Raw genomic sequence first — 20,924 nt, 5'->3', positions numbered from 1 at the left:
TTAATTTGCATAAAAATTTAGAGGTGATTAAAGCTGCTCGCGAAAAAGTGAACTGTTCGAATTGTGCTGAAAGACTTGAAATAACCAAGAAACTAATAGAAATAACTGGCAACTTACGTAAAACTGCGTATACAAAAGTATCTTGTTCACATTGTGCGGATAAACTAAATCTAATTGACGACTTACTTAAAACTGCGTATACAAAAGTATCTTGTTTAAACTGTGTGGATAAACTTAATTTAAACCAAAAACTGTTAGAAATTACACAGAAGTTCCAAAAACTTGAATTACGTATCGTTCAAAAGTAACTCTACAATGAATCGTAAACGATTGAGGTAATTTTTTAAATTATTAATTATACTTAAAATTTACGTATTTTTGTTCCTAAGAAGACTGAAATTATGTGAAATTATGTGAAATTATATGAAGTTATCTTTTGAACGAATCGACTGAAATTATGTGAAATTATGTGAAATTACATGAAGTTATGTGAAGTTATCTCTTGAACGATTCGACTGAAATTATGTGAAGTTATTAAATCTCAGTCGAATCGTTCAAGAGGTCTTCTTAGGAACAAAAATACGTAAATTTTAAGTATAATTAATGATTTAAAAAATTACCTCAATCGTTTACGATTCATTGTAGAGTTACTGTTGAACGATACGTAATTCAAGTTTTTGGAACTTCTGTGTATTTTCTAACAGTTTTTGGTTTAAATTAAGTTTATCCACACAGTTTAATCAAGATACTTTTGTATACGCAGTTTTAAGTAAGTCGTCAATTAGATTTAGTCTATCCGCACAATGTGAACAAGATACTTTTGTGTACGCAGTTTTACGTAAGTTGCCAGTTATTTCTTTTAGTTTCTTGGTTATTTCAAGTCTTTCAGCACAATTCGAACAGTTCACTTTTTCGCGAGCAGCTTTAATCACCTCTAAATTTTTATGCAAATCAATAATTTTTCCAACAAATATCCCGATATCCTCAGGTGGAATGTCACCAAAATAACTTTCTATTAAATCATCAAAATCGTCGCAGTAAGGTGGCTGACTTCTGAGCAATCAGTCAATTTATCCATGGATTATACAACTGATTCAAAAAATAATCCCCCAACAGTCGGTAAAAATCGATGATAATCCCCAACGGTAAAAATTGATCAACAAATCGATGCCAATCCCCAACAGTAAAAAAGAACACAAAAACACTACCTTCGATATCGCAGAAACACCAACAACAACCGTCGATAAGACAGAAACCCAAATCCCAAATCCAAGTCGATACTGCAGAGATCTACTTTATCGGGGGCCAAACCCTCCTTGCTTAGCTACTATTTATAAACATAAAAAAATCTGATTAATTTACTCAGAGTGTATGCGAACACTAATAACTAAAATAAACAGCGTTAATATTTAGATAGGAGTCCTTCCATCAAGATTTCACCCGCTCATTGTCAGTATAAACATGCTTGGTGTGATACTGCGTCCCCAATAGACAATGGAATCCCACCGGCGCATATCCTTGATCCTTGATTTAAATTACTCAGCTGCAGCGAATCGCCTGCCAGGGAAGGATACACGGGTGCATCATTGATAAGCCATGAGCCATGATTCTCAATGGAAAGCAGTCCAGGCAGACTGAGGCTGAGGCTAATGCTGAAGATGAGGATGAGGCCGAGACGCTCTTTGAGTTGAGAGCTAAGCTAAGTTATGCCGTCGAGTTGAATGGTTATACATAGCATCAGAAACAGCACTACCCTTTACTTATACTGTACTTGGACTACTTATACTTATACTTATACTTATACTCATACTCATACTCGTGGTATGGTGGTAGGACCAGAACTAGGAGTAGGACTAAAGCAACCTAGAACCTAGAACCGGCAGTAGCAGTTCTACTCCTTCATCCCGTCGACTGAGGATTGGTTGGAATCCGGCCAGTTGGCCACAACCCAATCCGCTATTGCATTCTTTTTGAAAGCACCACACTTCCTTCACCCTTCCCAGCTTCCATCATCCCTCGTTCCTTCTACTTCTATTTCTATTTCTATTTCTACATACTTTTTCTCAGTCAATGTATCTATGGATATATTTTGTTGGTCTTTACAGCTCCACCTACTTTTTCAGTTTCTTTTAGCACAAGGAAATGCAGAATGGGATAAGTTTTCACGGATTTTCGTGGCATTCCGGTGGATATACTTGAAGAGGATCTAACGATCGAAAATCAAATTTTCAAATCGTTGGAAATCCTTTCAGGCACTTTATTTTTTTTTATTTAGCACTTTGTTCGATGCAGTTATTTGCTACCAGACAATACAAAAATTTTATAGTTGTATTTTTTATATGCAAAAAAATTTCATTCAATATTGTAATTTATCACAATAGTATATTATTTGATAACAAAGAAACAAGTATGATAACATTAGTATCAAGTTTATATGTGATTAAAATTTTTTTTGTTTATTTAAAATTTACTAGCAACTATAAATAAATAAATTTTGCTTCATTAAATAATGATTTTTGTTAAATTGCACTGTGCTTTTTTAACTATTGACATTTTCAAAGATATAAGCTTATCCTGATGTTACACTTATCAAGAGCTTTCATTTGAGTACCCACATGTATTTTGATATATTTTTCATATATACATATATATAATATATATAAATATATGAAAAATTGATGTGGGTACTCAAATGAAAGGTCTTAATAAATGTAATGTCGGGATGAGCTTATATCTTTAAAAATGTCAATAGTTCACGAGATACAAGGTCGTTTCTCAATTACGTTGAATTGCACTGTACTTTATTAATTATTGATATTTTTAAAGATATAAGCTCATCCCGATGTTACACTTATCAAGAGCTTTCATTTGAGTACCCACATGTATTTTTGATATATTTTTCATATATACATATATATAATATATATAAATATATGAAAAATTGATGTGGGTACTCAAATGAAAGGTCTCGATAAGTGTAACATCGGAATGAGCTTATATCTTAAAAAATATCAATAGTTCACAAGATACAAGGTCATTTCTTAATTATGTATCTAGAGATAGAGCATTTTCGAATGCAGCTTAAATACTTATTATCATAAATTGACTATTGGTGAGAATGATATGAAACCATAAAAAGGCACAATTCCAGGTAAAGACCTAATGATACCAAATTTAACCATAAAAACCCATTTTATCGTATAAATACACTGGCCACAAAATTTTTCTTATTCTCTTAATAATATAGATTAGATACTCAAAAATGATATATTTTAATTAATTTATATTTTAAAATAAGCTAATGTTATTATTGTCCGTTTTAGTAACGCTAAAAAATATTTATTTTTTTTTATAAAGTTGGATTCAACTTGAATTAAAAAAAAAATTCCGATGTCATTGAAAAAGAATTCTAAAATTTTTAAACCTTTTCAATTGTACCGAACTACCAAATGCGTATTTGTAGCAGAAAATATATATAGAGCTTGTGGATCGTGGATAGATATATGTTGGTGTACCGTGGGTTGTAGTGTGTAACCCGCAATGCAGAATTGTCACATACGTCAATAAAGGGCGAGTAGAAGCTCAGTAAAAAATTCCGGCATTTATATTTTAATAGTTATTTTTTGGGCATTCGGGGTTCATTGTTAACGTCGGGTGTGTGGGTGTATGGTTTTTGCGTGTTGTGTAGTGATCGTTGTACGTGGATATTTTACTAGAATTGTTTTCACAGACTTGGAATGAGCTGGTGCTAGTGCCCAGTAAGAAGAGAGCTAATAGTTGCCGGAGTAGTTCCAGTATCCCTTAGATTTTTTATTTAAACTCCCGAGTACTGCTCAATAGTACAGTACAACAACGGTAACTCTCGTTAAAACGAGTGACGGTGTTATTAAAGTTAATTATCTCACTCACGTCTTCCCATTCTGCTATCTACTCGCGCTCTATTGTGCTGATGTTCAGTCCGAAACGAACCTGTCATCAAGTTATAGTTTGGAGTAAAAAATATTAAAAATGGATTTTTTAACTTCACGGGTTCAGAAGAAATAAAGTTTTATTAATAGAAATATAACTTGAGGAAAATATTTTCTTTTACTAACTCATTAATGTTTTACTTTCAGTAATTACTTTTAGACGGTAAAGCAATTATTTATGATTGAGTTTTTTTCATTAAAAATAGTCAATAAGTTTTGATCCAATCAACACATTCCACTTTGATAGAGAGTTTATTAATAATTTTTAACAGATTTATTTATTTAGATACAATTTAAAAATTTGTGAATTTACTAGCAACCTTGCAGTCACTATGTGACTTGTGAACTATAAATAAATAAAATTTTGCTTTATTAAATAACGACATGTTAAATTGCACTGTAGTTTCTTAAATATTGGCGTTTTTAAAGATATAAGCTCATCCCGATGATATACTCATCAAGAGCTTTCATTTGAGTGCCCACATGCATTTTCATATATATATATATATATATACGTATATAAAATATATGAAAAATTGATGTGGGTACTCAAATGAAAGGTTTTGATGACTGTAACATCGAGATGAGCTTATATTTTAAAAAATTTCAATAGTTTACAAGATACAAGATCGTTTCTTAATTATGTTAAATTACACTGTACTTTCTTAACTATTGACATTTTTAAAGATACAAGTTCATCCCAATGTTACACTCATCAAGAGCTTTCATTTGAGTACCCACATGCATTTTGATATATTTTATATATTTCACAAATATCAGAAATATCATATATATACAAATATATGAAAAAATTGATGTGGGTACTTAAATGAAACGTCTTGATGAGTGTATCATCAGAATGTGCTTATATCTTTAATAATGTCAATAGGTCACGAGATACAAGGTCATTTGTTAATTATGTATATAGAGATAAAGCATTTTCGAATGCAGCCTAAATACTTATCATCATAAATTGACTATTGATGAGAATAATATGAAACCTTGAAAAGGTACAAGACTTTTCCAACGATACCAAATTTTACCATAAAAGCCCATTTTATCATATAAATACACTGGCCACAAAATTTTGTTTATTCTTTTAATAATATAGATTAAGTACACAAAAAACATATTTTTTATTTTAATTTTAGTTCGTAAAAAAATTTATATTCTTAATCCAAGAACATTTGTCTTAAGTATCTACTTCTTGAGTTGAGAGAATAATTTCTTAAATTAAGACGTCCTGTACTTATAAATAAAAATGTTCAACAGTTTAATTTAAGGTTAAATCATTTTCTAATGAAAGTTATTTCCTTAAGTCGTGTGTAATTAATTTTAATGAATAAAAAAAAAATTTTGAAGACTAAAAAAATGTTTTTGTTATTTTCGCAAGTAGAAAAGTCAAGTTTAAGTCAGACGACAAAAAAAATTAATGAATCAAAGATTTTCAAAGAGTAAATATTGGAATAAAAATTTTGAAATAAATTGTAGAAAAAAAGTACACATGTGAATGTCTGCTTAGCAAATAAACAATCTAGGATTTTTATATTAAATGTAGACAGCAGAAGTCTAAACTCTAAAATAAATTCACATCTCAGCACATCTTTCAACTTAGACCAAAGTGATACATTAAAGTACATTTTAGATCTAAAGTAAGTTTAAAATTTTTTTTATCATTTTTTTCGACTCCTTTTACTCAGTTTTTACGATTCAACCATTTTATATTAAAGTGACTTTCAAACGTAAAGTATATAATGTTTGTGAGCCGGCTGGTAATATATCTAATGCGGTTTCTGACATTTATAAGTGAAAAATTCACAAGTATACAGACGTATAAACTCCTCGGTTTATCCATTAAATAATCTCCCGGCATCCAATTACTATCCGCGCTGATAAAATAAACGCCCCCGTACTTAACCTATCCAGTTTTTTGTTTTCCGAAGCCATTTAAATTATAATTTCATAAAATAATATTAAACAATAAATATACAGTGTAGAATATATAATAATAATATTATTATATATAATAAATTAATAGGCAGCGAGATAAATAGCTTATCCAAAACACAGCAACCCCCCAAACTAAACAATCTGTTGTTTCTCATCCGGTGCTAATTACTAGGAAGTCAAGCGCCAATGGCATCCAGTATCCAGGATAGAGCACACTGCCCCACTAGAGCAAGAGACCCCTAACTGATAAATGTTCCAATAAACTCCAATGGGGGAAACGGCCTCCAGGCAATTCAACGTGTTGTCGATGAAAGAGAAAGAGAGAACGGCCCATATGTCTATATTTATATATTTATATGCATAAGTTTAGAGTGCAGTAAAATAAATCGTAAAAGCTCAAATATGAAACATATAAACATGCATTCATAGAGATTCAGGGATAAACACGTGGGTTATTTGAAAATTTTTTGTTTATTTTGGCGAAATGTAATTTTTGGAAGAGTTAAAGTAGACAAGATATATTTTGAGGAACTAAAAAAATTTTTTTAATGAATTTTTTGTTAGGATTAGCTTGTTTAAATCTTCTATAATTGATAATTGAAGGTTATCATTTCATAAATAGATTAAGAAATTAATCTATATTATTAAGAGAATAAGAAAAATTTTGTGTCCAGGATAGTCATATGATAAAATTGGTTTTTTTGGAGAAATTTGGTGTTATGACAAAGATCTTGACTTGAATTTGTGTCTTTTCAAGGTTTCATTTCTCTCTCACCGATAGTCAATTTATTATGATAAGTATTTAAGCTGCATTCGAAAATGATCTATCTCTAGATACATAATTAAGAAATGACCTTGTATCTTGTGAACTATTGACATTTTTAAAGATATAAGCTCATCCCGACATTACACTCATCGAGACCTTTCATTTGAGTACCCACATCAATTTTTCATAGATTTCTATATACTATATATATGTATATGGGTGATTCTCTGTAAGGACATTCTAAATCTGTACAAAATTGTCCGACCAAATTATTTTTGATTTTATTAGAAAAAAAATTAACAAGGGCTACAAAACTATCAGCTTAATTATAATAAATAAACCGCCGAATTAATTTTTGCTTTTTCGATATTTGTGTATCTTTTGCCATATAACATGACAGGGGACTGATTGCCAGGGGACTGATTTTTTTTATCAAATTGAGAAAAATCAAGCAAACTATTTCAATGCATTCAACTTTTTAAGTTCTCAATGAATGTTTACATTAATTAGAATAATATTAAGACTTATGGATCCAATTTTATAAATAAATTATAAATAAAAATAGCTGCCGGGGGACTGAGTTTTGAAGTGGCCCAGACACATATTTCCAGCACAAACGGTGCTTTGAGACTAAATAAAATGGCGATAAAGCGCTAACAGCCCTATGGTTATTAACTCAAGGCTAGTTAGATCCTTATAAACCTTACAAAAGGTAAAATAACACGCTGGATTTTTTTTTTTGGCTTTGAACTTCTGGCAGGGGACTGATCTTAAAATGCCAGGGACAAACTATGGTTTAATGAATTTAATGAAACAAATTAACTTTCGGTACTTTTTATTGAAGAAGATTGTTAGTTAACTAATTAAGTTTATAAACATTATGGACCAAATTATATATTATTGACGAATAACTTAAAATTTAATCTTAAAGTTTTAATTTTGGGAATGGGACAGCCCAGGGAACTGACATTTCGGTGGTTTACGAATTTATAGCAAACAAAACCAAAATTTATTCCATTATAGTTATCAATGCTCCAAATAGAATAGTATATTACACACCTAGGGAAGTAAAGTAAGAAATGTCTCAGATCACATGTAATTGTTGGCCGAGGCGAAGCCGAGGTCAACAACAAACATGTGATCTGAGGCTTTCTTATTTACTTCCCGAGGAGTGTATACTATTTTTTTGTCCGACGAAGGCGGAAAGCGGCAACTTAGTTTAGCGCAGCGGGACGAAAGTTGCCACTTTCCGCCCGGAGGGCAAAATGTTTTTTTACTTTCGTAATAAATTTTTTTTAGTAACAAAATAACAATTTTTCTAATAAAAAAATGCCTGGGACAGCAAAAAACATCCTTACAGAGAATCACCCATGCATGAAAAATATATCAAAATGCATGTGGGTACTCAAATGAAAGCTCATGATGAGTGTAACATCAGGATGAGCTTATATCTTCAAAAATGTCAATAGTTAAAAAAGTACAGTGCAATTTAACATAATTAAGAAACGACCTTGTATCTTGTGAACTATTGACATTTTTAAAGATATAAACTCATCCCGATGTTACACTCATCAAAACCTTTCATTTGAGTACCCATATCAATTTTTCATATATTTATATATATTAAGTATATGTATATATGAAAAATATATCAAAATGCATGTCGGTACTCAAATGAAAGCTCTTGATGAGTGTAACATCGGGATGAGCTTATATCTTTAAAAATGTCAATATTTAAGAAAGTACAGTGCAATTTAACAAAAGTTATCATTTAATAAAACAAAATTTTATTTATTTGTAGTTCACAAGTCATGGCAGTCACATAGTGACTGCAAGGTTGCTAGTATAAATTAATTTAGAAAATTATTCGCTTAATAATTATTTGAGAATTGTTTTTATAGAATGTAATCAAAAAATAGTAATTTTTATTGTAAACAGAAACAAAATTAAATATTAAAAATGTTTAGATAATTTAATTATGTTAGAAAATTTATTGATTAAATTAGATATTTTTTATTTTATCGTAAAAGAAAAATTATTTCAAAAACAATTTTTTTTTTCATTTTGATTTAATATAAATTTTGAAAAAGGTGAGTTAGAAATTCCAAATTTTTACGGACCTGAAAAATCTTTTCGTTTATGAATTTCGACAATTTAAAAGAAATCTAAGCCTGTACCTCCAAAAATTGGATTGAGATCAATAACTCTCCGGAAATTTTCCATATGATGTAAAGTTAAGCCCAGTAATTTAGTTTCTAAAAAATCGAGTCTAATATTTGTCTGGATAAAGAGAATATATATTACTTTTATGTATATTGCCGCTTGACTGTGCTCATTACGTATCGACAAACACGAATTTAATCTGTTTTGGTTTGGAAATCTCGAATGCAAGAGGATGGCTAATGCAAGTTACCCTTGGCAAGGGTCCAAGTCTTCTGTCTTCCCTTTATCCTCTATACATGTAAATCCCCCACACATACAATATACAATATATACGACATATGTATGCCTAACACACATTCGCGCTTCCCCGTTCTTCATATACCCTGTAAATGTAAAGCAAAGCCGTGGCCTGAATGTCAACTCATTTAATTTCGCCAGAGAGGATACACGGACAGGAAGGTACAACACTTGGATGGTGTGTGCACTCGATCTCAATTCACGATATTACGATTGTCCATTTAGTATTAGCATTCCCTGATAGAACACATCTCTGATAGCAAAGTCCCGAGATTGGGACTAGACGCTTTGCAAACACCGCTTAGCTCCAATTAAATAGGCTCACTAGTGTAATGTAACTACGGCTGGGTGACCAGCTAATTAATTCCTCTAGGTTTTAATTACTCTTCGCCTGGATAAGCTTTCGTGGGATTTCGCTCCTGAATTTATAATCAGTTATCGATACTTTTGATTAAATTCCCTTTTTTCGACGTTATTTCATGGACAATTTTCACTGGAAAAATCGCTGCAGAGGTGTTACAGCTTTTGGAACGGATGGAGATTGGAACACATGGAGACTCGATGTTTATCTAAGCTCCGTTTGTAGAACATATGACAGTACATATTGCGGGAAAGTTTACACAGGCAACTTGGTGTGAAATATTCGTGTTAAATTGCGTTTTTTAAAAGTTTGATTTCGTTTAAATTTAACATGATTCGATTTACCACAAAAGTATATTATTATAGTAAAAAAAATCCGAACAAAAACAGTTTCACTGTAAAAAAGTCGCGCCAAGTCCACGTTCATAAGACTATTAGGAAAAAAAAATTTTTTTTTTTCTTTACAAAAAGATACAAAATAAAAAAATTAAAAAATCTAAGTAGCAGACTTGATTGTTTATGATTTTCGGAAATTAAAAAAATTTTATTGTAAATTTAAAAATGAGAAAAAAAGTTTAGAACGTATTTAGTGTGCGTGGTTGCAAAATATTTTACTTTTAATGAAATTCGTAAAATCTATTTACTAGGACTTTAAAAAAATTGAAATACACAATGACGCACACCAAGTACGTTCTAAAAATTTTTTAAATTTGAAATTTACAATAAAATTTTTTTTTAATTTCCGAAAATCATAAACAATCATATCGGTTACTTAGATTTTTAATTTTTTATTTTGTATCTTTTGTAAAGAAAAAAATTTTTTTTCCTAATAGTCTTATGAACGTGGACTTGGCGCGACTTTTTACAGTGAAACTGTTTTTGTTCGGATTTTAGTATTTTTGTAATTATAATGAAAATTTACAATTGATAACAACTTAAATCTCGTGTTGACTGCATTTTTACTGCAAACTATCCCCTTGAAGCTACAGTTTATGTAGATGTAATTCCAGTGCACCCTGGCGGCCATAGATGCAAGCTACGAATCACTTTTTTTTACTGTAGTTGCGTGTCTATAGGAAGGATTACTACACATATTCATTTTATCTAGTCTGTGGCGCTGATATTCCCCATCGAAAAAAAGTCAGGATCGAAATTTCTGGGCTTACTATAGTTTGTGCTGATAAAATTTAATAATTTTAAGTGAATTAAGTGTTATAATTGATTATAATTAATTAATATCAGTAAAATAAAGTATAAATTACTTTTATAATATATATCATTTTGGAAAAAGGAGAACCATATAATTAAATAAAATTTTGCAACCTCGAAATACCGTTCTGCTTACAGTAAACACAGTCGGTAGTCTGGCGCTCCGTTTACAACGAGATTTTTGAACGGAACTTGGCGCCAGATTCTACCGAATCTGTGGATTAATTGATTGAATAAAATTTAGTTTATGGAGACTTTTAATTATTTTTGCTACAAAATATGGATGGTTACTTGACTTGAAATTTTGACAGTAAAAATTTACTTATAAAAAAATTTTTAGCCCTTAAATAAAAAATTTTTGTAACATACATCTCTAAACTCTTCTTTATCGACTGCGTTTTGTTTAATTTCTGAGAGATGGCGTTGATAAAAGATACAAACTGTAACTGTACTTGAAAATGACGTTTCATAAGTTAAAAGAGCGGATTTTTAAAAACTAATAATTTAAATTATCAAAAAACGTCAAGTATTGAAAATAAAAATTTCTTGGATCATAAAAAAAAATTTTTCAAGTCAAGAAGTTAGAATTCAAAGCGATAAATTCTTAAATTAAACTAGTTATCTTCAAAAAAATTTTTTTTAAATAATGTTACACGGAAAAAAGTTAACTATAAAATTCACTCGGATTCAGGTTAATTTTTATAGTTTCAAACAGTACAGCGGCACTGATAGAAGGATTTATTTGTATTAAATAATATTTGTTAATAGTTAACAAATCATTTGTTAGAGACGACTTTTAGTATTAAACAAATATTTCTTAGTAGTTAAAATTATTTGTTTGTATTTAATAAATCTGATATTCATTTATTAAATATTAATAAATCTTTTTAAATACTAAGAAATATTTGTTAAGGACTAAAAAATGGCTTCTAATAAATGATTTGTTAAATATTAACAAATATTTTTAACTATAAACAAATCCTTCTATCAGTGGGACATCGGGGTGGCACAAATGTAAATATTACAAAACTTAATGTAGAAAGTGTAAAAGCCAAAATTTATAATTTAATATCGAAAATGTGATTAGTAGCTGTCACTATAGTGAATAACGACTCTCTCATCTTAAAAAATTACAGTTTCAAACTGTAAAAATTGCCGTTTCGATATATAGTCTATACTATGAAGAGAAGAAGAAGGTCTCACACTCGGAGAATTTATCATTTAAAACAGTAAAAATTCTACTCTTAAAATATATATTTTACTAGTCCAAGCAAATTAATAATTATAGTTTGATTTTTAGCGTTGCATTTAAAATTTACCATTTTACTTTGTAAATGTTGACGTTGCTTGTATAGAAAATTTAGTAACTGTAGTTTATATTTTTTACATATCATGTGATCATTTTTAAGGTACAAAATGATAAATATCAAAGTCAAAATTCTTAATTATTATACTTTAACATTTTCGAATTTTACATATCGAATATTACTGTTTGAAATAGTACTTTTTTCCATATAAATACTAAATTGTAGCATTTAAATGATAAACATTATTAAGTGATTGTTAAAATCACGAATTTACTGTTTAAAATAGTAAATTTTTCCAGTTGATCATTACTTATATAATCGACTATTATTTATTACAGTTTACTTTTTTCCGTGTAAAAAAAAAAAAATAGTATTTATATCATATATCACGCTGATAGAAGGATTTGTTTACAGTTAAAAATATTTGTTAATATTTAATACTTAATATAATACTTAATATTAGTCCTTAACAAATATTTCTTAGTATTTAAAAAGATTTATTAATATTTAATAAATGAATATCAGATTTATTAAATACAAACAAATAATTTTAACTACTAAGAAATATTTGTTTAATACCAAAAAGTGGTCTCTAATAAATGATTTGTTAACTATTAACAAATATTATTTAATACAAATAAATCCTTCTATCAGTGCAGTGTATCCAGGATTTTTTATTATCAAAATGTAAAAATCCGTTCAACCTTCTTCTCTTATTCCCAAATCAGTTTATCCCAAAAAAAAAAATCAAAACATAAAAAATTCCACCGAAAATATGAATCAAAAAATAGAGTGACCGAAGTTCCATGCGCCTTTTGTCCCGGGGTATTTACATAAAACATTATTCAGAGGTTAGCAAGTCGGACCGGAGAATCCCAGGGTATTACAAACTCTTGGTTAAGGAGTGAGAGCCCGAATCAATGTAAGCCTGTATATATTAGATCAAGTGGTTATGCACGGCTGTGGCCTAGAATCAGTTGAGAATTCAACGCCCGGATGTTCGACGCGTCAATGTGGACCATCGTAGGCGGTGATATAAAGGGCGTCTCTGTACTCTGTGCTCTGTATTTGTCATTATGCATCTAAGATTTGTATGTACTGTACTTGCAAACGAGAAACTCGTCGATATAGCACTTCACCTCAAACTCCAGCTCTAATCCCAACCCGAACCCACTATTGCTAATATACATGAGAGCCATGCTTAGCCCAATCGGATGGCGCAAAGGGATAGGAGGAACTAACACTACAAACACTACATACACATATATCCTTACTATACATGTGTATTTGTCTGAACGAGGTAATATGTTCTCTCTATATCTCTATCAACTTCCTTCATCACCGCACGACAATCCGCTAGGGTCAACTGCTCCAACATGCTGCTTCCAGATTACCTTCATGTTAAACGACTCCGGTGTCTTTAAGCTGCAAGCACTCCTCTTCTTGTTATACCACCTTTTATCAATCCAATTTACTTTAATTACCAATTATTATTCTTTCAACCGAGCTCAAACAATATTGATTGGTAATCTTCATTGGTACCTTATGTATACTTGCAGAGTAATCAAATGCCGTTTTATTACTCACTAAGACATTAAGTACCCGAGGATGCTTACCAATCTTTAGATCCTGCATTAAATTTTCACATTCTAATAAATTTTGCAAGATGAGATGAGAATTTTGGGATAATTGTCCTTTGAATTTAATGAATACTGCAGTCGGTTTTGAATCAATAATGATGATAATGATGTGAATTATTTAATGTGAAGGTCGAATATATAGAGAACGATATTTTTTTATTATAATTCATAGATTGACGAATCATTAAATATTTACAAAATTCTACATTGATTTTTTTTTTTAAATTTGGACTTTTGTAAAAATTCAATGTACTTTTTTAACTATTGACGTTTTTGAAAATATAAGCTCATCCTGATGTTACACTCATCAAGAGCTTTCATTTGAGTACCCACATGCATTTTGGTACATTTTTCATATATACATATATATAAAATATATAAATATATGAAAAATTACTGTGGATACTCAAATGAAAGGTCTTGATGAGTGTAACATCAGGATGAGCTTATATCTTTAAAAATGTCAATCATGCACAAAATACAAGGTCATTTTTTAATTATTGATATTTTTAAAGATGTAAGCTCATCCCGATGTTACACTCATCAAGAGCTTTCATTTGAGTACCCACATGCATTTTGATATATTTTTCATATATACATATATATATAAATATATAAAATATATGAAAAATTGATGTGGGTACTCAAATGAAAGGTCTTGATGAGTGTAACATCAGGATGAGCTTATATCTTTAAAAATGTCAATATTTTACAAGATAAAAGGTCATTTCTTAATTACGTATCTACAGATAGAGCATTTTCGAATGCAGCCTAAATACTTATCATATAATAAATTGACTACGCGTGAGAATGAAATGAAACCTTGAAAAGCCACAAATTCAAGTCAGACCTTTGCAATGACACTAAATTTCACGAAAAAAACCAATTTCATCATATAAATACACTGGCTATAAAATTTTGCTTATTCTCTTAATAATGTAGATATTTACTTGGTTCGATTTTCACTGATATTTTTCAAGTATAATTCAAGTATAATTTTTTTTTAACTTTTAAATTGAAAAATTTAATAAAAATCTTGTATAATCTTCTAAAAAATATAAAGCCTCACGTCTGAACAGTTATTTATAAGACTATTAAAGTTTGGTAAATTGTACTTTAGTTAAGACGAATAATTAGAAAACGAGTAACTAAACTTAATGCAAGTATCTTATAATTACAAAATAGTTACAGTGATGTTAATTCTAAACTCTAAAGGAATTTTTTCCGGAAAATAACGCTTCAAAGTTCCCTCCGGTGACACATTACAAGTTGAGACTCCAAACAAGATTGCTATAAATCACCAACCACAACATTAATAATAACTTAATTTCTACGCGACCTTTTTTTCTTTTTATCAAAAATAATGGGAATTCTTTGAACATCTGTTACCGGAAATGTTTTTTAGTTACAAACTGCAACAGGCTATAAAAAAGTTGTTTTATTAAAAAAAAAAAAAACGGAAAAATAAATATTATTGTAAATAATAATAATAATTCTTGTACTAGTAATTATGTCCGTAATAATTATCCGTGTAATTAAGGGCTTGCCGATTTTCTTTAATTAATTAAATAGAAACGTCAATTTTTTATTTTTTCAAGCTTGTTTCTACATAAATAAAAACCAAACAAAAAAAAATTTTATTGCGAAAATATTTCATAAAAAGTTATTGTTGATAATGACATTTATTTCCGTGATTCAAAACAACAGTATATATAAGCGCAAACATTTTTAAGCTTTATATTATTTATATCGCAGACATTAATAACAATGACAGCAAAACTTTGGTAGAATTTCAAGCTTAATCATGGTGAAGTGAATTCTGATTCAGAATTAGAAATGTTTTTCACAAATAATTACACGTTTCAGTAGTACAGCAGTACAGTATCTCTGGAAGAATTCATAAATTGGCAATGAAGAAAACTTTGCATGGTTTGTTCAAAAGTTTGAAAGCTCCTACCCACGATTCGAGCTCGAAATGTGCATAATTTATAATCTACAATATATAATACAATCTTTTCAAGTGAAATATATTTCTACTAGCTGTTACTCGCCCATTCCACTGGGCGCTTTATAGAATTGTATTTTTAGATCTAGATTTGAAATTTAATTAGAGTATTGTTTTGACTTGCAGAGATTCCCAATTCTATCGGATTGGCATGCACCTTCAATCCATGTAATTATTTTAGCTAATATTCATTGTAACTTTCAATGTGCAATCATTATAACATTCCCGTGTCTTTCTTACAAAAATTAATAATAATTGATATGAAAAAAAAATTTGTAATGAGCATTGAAAGTTTCAGTTAAAGAAATTGCAGGTCTTATAAGTGAAGAAATCTGCCTAGTATATAAACATAACCAATAGAATTAAAAAATTTATTTTTAACAAATGACAATCGAATAGAATAAATTTAGTTACAATAAAAATTTATTATTTCTAAGTCAAAAAAATATAGGTTCCGGATAAGTAATCACCACCATATCATATACTAAAACCTTTTCCGAAACACACTGCTTGGTATAAGTATTATTCCGATCGGTTCAGTAGTTTTCGCAGAATAACCGGACAAAAAAAAACCGACTCTCCATTTATTAGTATAGATATTTGTTACTCGCCCACTTCACTGGGCGCTTTATATAATTTTATTTTTAGATGTAGACTTGAAATTTAATTAGAATATTGTTTTGACTTGCACAGATTCCAAATTCTATCGAATTGGCATGCACCTTTTATCCATGTAATTATTCTAGCTAATATTCATTGTAACTTTCAATGTGCAATCGTAATAACATTCCCGTGTCTTTCTTACAAAAATGAATAATGATTGATATGAAAAAAAAATTTGTAATAAGCATTGAACGTTTCAGTTAAAGAAATTTCAGGTCTCATAAGTGAAGAAATCTGCCTAGTAGGGGAAGGGGGGGGGGGGGCAAAATGGGCCCCTTAAGAAAAAAATGTTGATATCCTTTTGAGTGTTTTTCTCTGGTTTTACTTTTTTTAGTCCCTTGTCAAGTATTTGACCTTAATTTGCTCTGTTCATTAAAATAAAAAATTGAAAATGTGGGGCAAAATGGGCCACCTTCAGAAAATTTTTACAATATGAGTTTTTCAGCTCGTTTTACTTTTTTTGGGCTTTTACTGAGTTTATAGTATTAATTTTTTTGTGTACGTCGAAATTAAAAAATTGAGAAAAGTGGGGTAAAACGGGCCCCCCAAAAAACTCAATATGTTTCTTACTTGTTTTATATTTTGAATTTTTTTATTATGTATTCAGTATAAAAAATTAGGATAACAGTAGACCCTAAAAGCCATCCCTGCAACTTCCTGCTAACTCCATACCTAAGCGCTCCATATTTCACGCCAAAAGCAATGATAAATCAGGTAAAAAATGTCATTTTTTGAATGAAAAAACGCGTTTTTTGAATTATTTCGACAACGGTATCTCTCAAACTAATCAACCAATTTCAATCGCGTTAACGGCGATCAACGCGGGCTTCCAAGCTTAAAAACCGATCAGTTTTTAGAACCGATTGGTGAAGACAATAAAAATGTATCACAAAAAAAAAACAATTTTGCCCCCCCCCCCTTCCCCTATATAAACATAACCAATAGAATTAAAAAATTTAATTTAAACAAATTTACAATCGAATAAAATAAATTTAGTTGCAATAAAAATTTATTATTTTTAAGTCAAAAAAATATAGGTTCCAGATAAGTAATCACCAACATGTTATATACTAAAACCTTCTCCAAAACACGCTGTATTTTATGGTATAAGTATTATTCCGATCGGTTTAGTAGTTTTCGCAGTATAACCGGACAAAAAAACCGACTCTCCATTTATTAGTATAGATATACATATTCGATAGTATTATTCAATTATTCGGCGGAATTTTTGAGAAATAAATTATAAAAGCGCACAACTTTAACTTACGTAAAAGGCGACTTAAATTAAAAAAAAAGTAGGAATAAATTAAATTGAATAAAAATTTCATTTTATTAAAAAAAATCCTTTTTTTTCATCCTAACTCATGAATATGTATTTTCATTTGACCGTTTGAATTAATTAAATAAAAAAAACTTTGTGGATATACGTTCACCTAAAAGTATGAATGTGAATATATTCATGCTTAGCAAAATAATATAACGGGAAAAAGTAATAGCGTAAAAGACAAACGTTCGAGTTTGTACAATATGACTTATACTGGACGGGTCATGTGGGATGTCAGCTGGGCTTTATTCTCTAAAATACAACGAGACGAGCGAATTTATATAGACGTATAGTTATACAGTTTATAGCGTTATATAAATATGTGTGTAGGTGGAGAGAAAAGCATTGTATAGATGTCTTGTTTTACCTATCTAGTGCGTTCTCTCTTCCTCGGCCTACTGAAGTAGTATAGCCGTCGTATAGGTGTAGACCGAGAATGCGAGACACCAGAGCACATCGGTGTATTCTCTGCACTCTATTGTGGGTGTGCATGAAATACCAGGACACAAGAATCTCTTGTGTCCTGGCATCACGTAAACTTTAACCTCTCGCCAGATTTTCTAACGATATACTAATCCGAATGTCCGGATTTCGAAGAATTTACACAGTGATTTAATCTGTTTGTTCGATAACAAACAATATCCACCTGCTGCTCCGCAGTTGTGGTCGGTCTCAAGTGTCGAGGGTAATTAATATTACCTGGGCAATCACTTTTTGATTTATTCTGCTTCCCAACTATTTAATTAATCACTTAATGCGGCCAGAGGAACAACCGGATTCTATATTCAATTAAAATACCTCACTATTCGATTAAACGAACAAGTTTTATCATTAATTATGCATCTGTTATTTATTTATTGTTGGTCCCGCAGGCAAGTTTTTTTTTTTTTGATTTATAGGCTGCAAGTGAAAACTTTTTTCTACTCCCAAAGTTATTGTTTTTAGTCTAATTTTTTAAGGTACACAGAAAAAAAATGTTTTTGAATCAAGTATATAATTTTGAAGAACTTAATATTCTTGATTTGAGTAAAAAAATTCTTGATTTAAGAAAATTTTACTTAATTCAAGAACTTTTCGTCTTGATTCAAGACAATTACCCTCTTCAAAGTTATACTCTTGGTTCAAGAATTTTTCTCTTTAATCAAGTTAATTTTTTTTTCAGTGTTGTAAGCGTACACTGAAAGAAATTTTCTTTAAAAATTACCGTTAAATTCACGGTAATCGTGAGATGAATGGCACGAACTAATTATTTGTCGATAAGTAAGATAATTTTTAACTTTTTTACAACAAATTTTACCGTAATTCACTGTAAATTTTATTCGGTTTTCGGTAAATTTTATGAAATTTATCACAAAATAAATGAATTTTTTCGTAATTTTTATTTAAAAAATGGTAATAAAAAAAAAGCCGCATTGTGTCCCACGATTACAGTGAATTTAACGTTAATTTCTAAAGAAAATTTCTTTCCGTGGAGACTTTCTTTTTATACGAATCATAAATTTTTTAAAGAGATTTTTAAGGTCTAAAAAAATTTTTTGTTTTTAATTCAACTCTTTAAAAAGTTATATTAACCCTTCAGTACCCATGCAATGAAATTTATTTATTTAAATTCAAATGGAAAAGCCACTTAAAAATTTTTTTATCTTTCTTTAACGTTGTATTCTTAAAATTTATACAATAAAAATGTATTAAATTTGTTTAAAAATAATAAAAAAAATTATTTTTGGAGAACATGAGATTTTTTCTTGGCAAGAGTATTGAAGGTGGTTAAAAATCGAGCTGTTCGGCTCCCCACGGCGAAGATCGGCTCTTTCCGGTAAGCGCTCCGCCGAAATATTTGTTTAGATCGTATGTTAATTAAATGTGAGATTTTTTCTCACCATGAGAAAAAATCTAACATTCCACTTTTTAGCATTAAACAAATATTTCTTAGTATTTAAAATGATTTGTTTGTATTTAATAAATCTGATAATCATTTATTAAATATTAATAAATCTTTTTAAATACTAAGAAATATTTGTTAAGGACTAAAAAGTGGTCTCTAATAAATGATTTGTTAAATATTAACAAATATTTTTAACAATAAACAAATCCTTTCATCAGTAAATGATGATTAACATAAAAATTTATCGATATTTTTTTTGTTACATATAAATCATGGTACAAATAAATTTTAAATAGGCTCTACTGCCAAATGACAGAACTAAAGAAAACTTGGAGGTAAATTTTGGCAGATGTTCAGTTTAAATTTTGAATGTGTTTATAAAATTATCCTAGGTACGCAGAACGCGGATACTTGATATAAATAATGTTTTTCGACGGTCATAAAAGAGATGATCTCGAACTTTTGCATACTGAAGTTTTATTAATATAAATTCACTAAATAAAAGTTGGATATTCAATATATTGTGCAATATATTACTGACTTTTAATATAACCAGAAGTTGTAGTTATAATTTACAATATTTAATATTATATTTGACTATAGCATTAATCTTGATAGTTAGTTGAAAAATGACTAGGAATTTCCATTCCGTAGAGAGTAATTTTTTTCGAGGATCTAATAACTGTCAGCGTAACACGAAGAAAAACATGTGAACGTGTATTGAATATGCAAATTGTTATTCTAAAAATGTCTGTTTTAATAAATGGGATCCCGATTTATTAGAGCTGAACTTCTAGGACCGAAACCAGATTCCAGAAAGCACTTACTAGTGATCTAAAATTTAAGCTCATAACTTTATATGAATATTTTAATGGTATATTCTACGGAAAATCCATTTTTTTACTAAATTACGGCGTTAAAAGTTCCAACGCAAAAGTTATTGGCTCAACAGCTCCCAAAACTCCAATCAATTATCCAAAGTCGAAAGTTATAGTTATAGTTACTGATCAATAACATGTGGAGCAGAATTCAAAATTTTGATGGTCAAAAATTATGCTCCAACTTTTAGTACATAAAACTAAAGTAGTTATTTCAGATAAATAGTTTTTAAAAGTAGAGTATACATAACGACTAATAGCTTTCGCGTATGAATTATTTATATGGAGTAACGGCTGAAAGTTATGGAAAATATAATAGCAACAATACGCAAAAAGATAAGCAATTGTTAACGTTACCTGTTGTACATAAGGACGTCGGGCTTCCATAATCTGTGAGGCGGAATTCTAAGGTCTTTCACCCCTCCGTATTGCGAGACATTCCACCTCATGTTGACGTCATTCCACTCCTGAAACAAACAACCAGCAGTTGTTCTTTCCTTCTTTAATAT

General features: G+C 29.7%; 1 protein-coding gene across 2 annotated transcripts in view; it reads right to left on the bottom strand.

Moving 5' to 3' along the window:
• LOC123258639 (neuronal acetylcholine receptor subunit alpha-7) overlaps positions 1 to 20,924 on the bottom strand; it is a 129,513-nt gene that overhangs the window by 24,107 nt on the left and 84,482 nt on the right. For both annotated transcript variants that reach the window (XM_044718780.1, XM_044718778.1), the window contains one exon: positions 20,773 to 20,882. In XM_044718780.1, coding sequence (XP_044574715.1) covers positions 20,773 to 20,882 — 110 coding nt within the window. The remainder of the gene's footprint in view (positions 1 to 20,772; positions 20,883 to 20,924) is intronic.

Source organism: Cotesia glomerata, linkage group LG2 (assembly GCF_020080835.1).
Source record: "Cotesia glomerata isolate CgM1 linkage group LG2, MPM_Cglom_v2.3, whole genome shotgun sequence".
Classification (NCBI taxonomy): Eukaryota; Metazoa; Arthropoda; class Insecta; order Hymenoptera; family Braconidae; genus Cotesia; species Cotesia glomerata.
The sequence above is the reverse complement of the archived record's forward strand: the minus strand, read 5'-3'. Positions and strand labels throughout refer to the sequence as shown.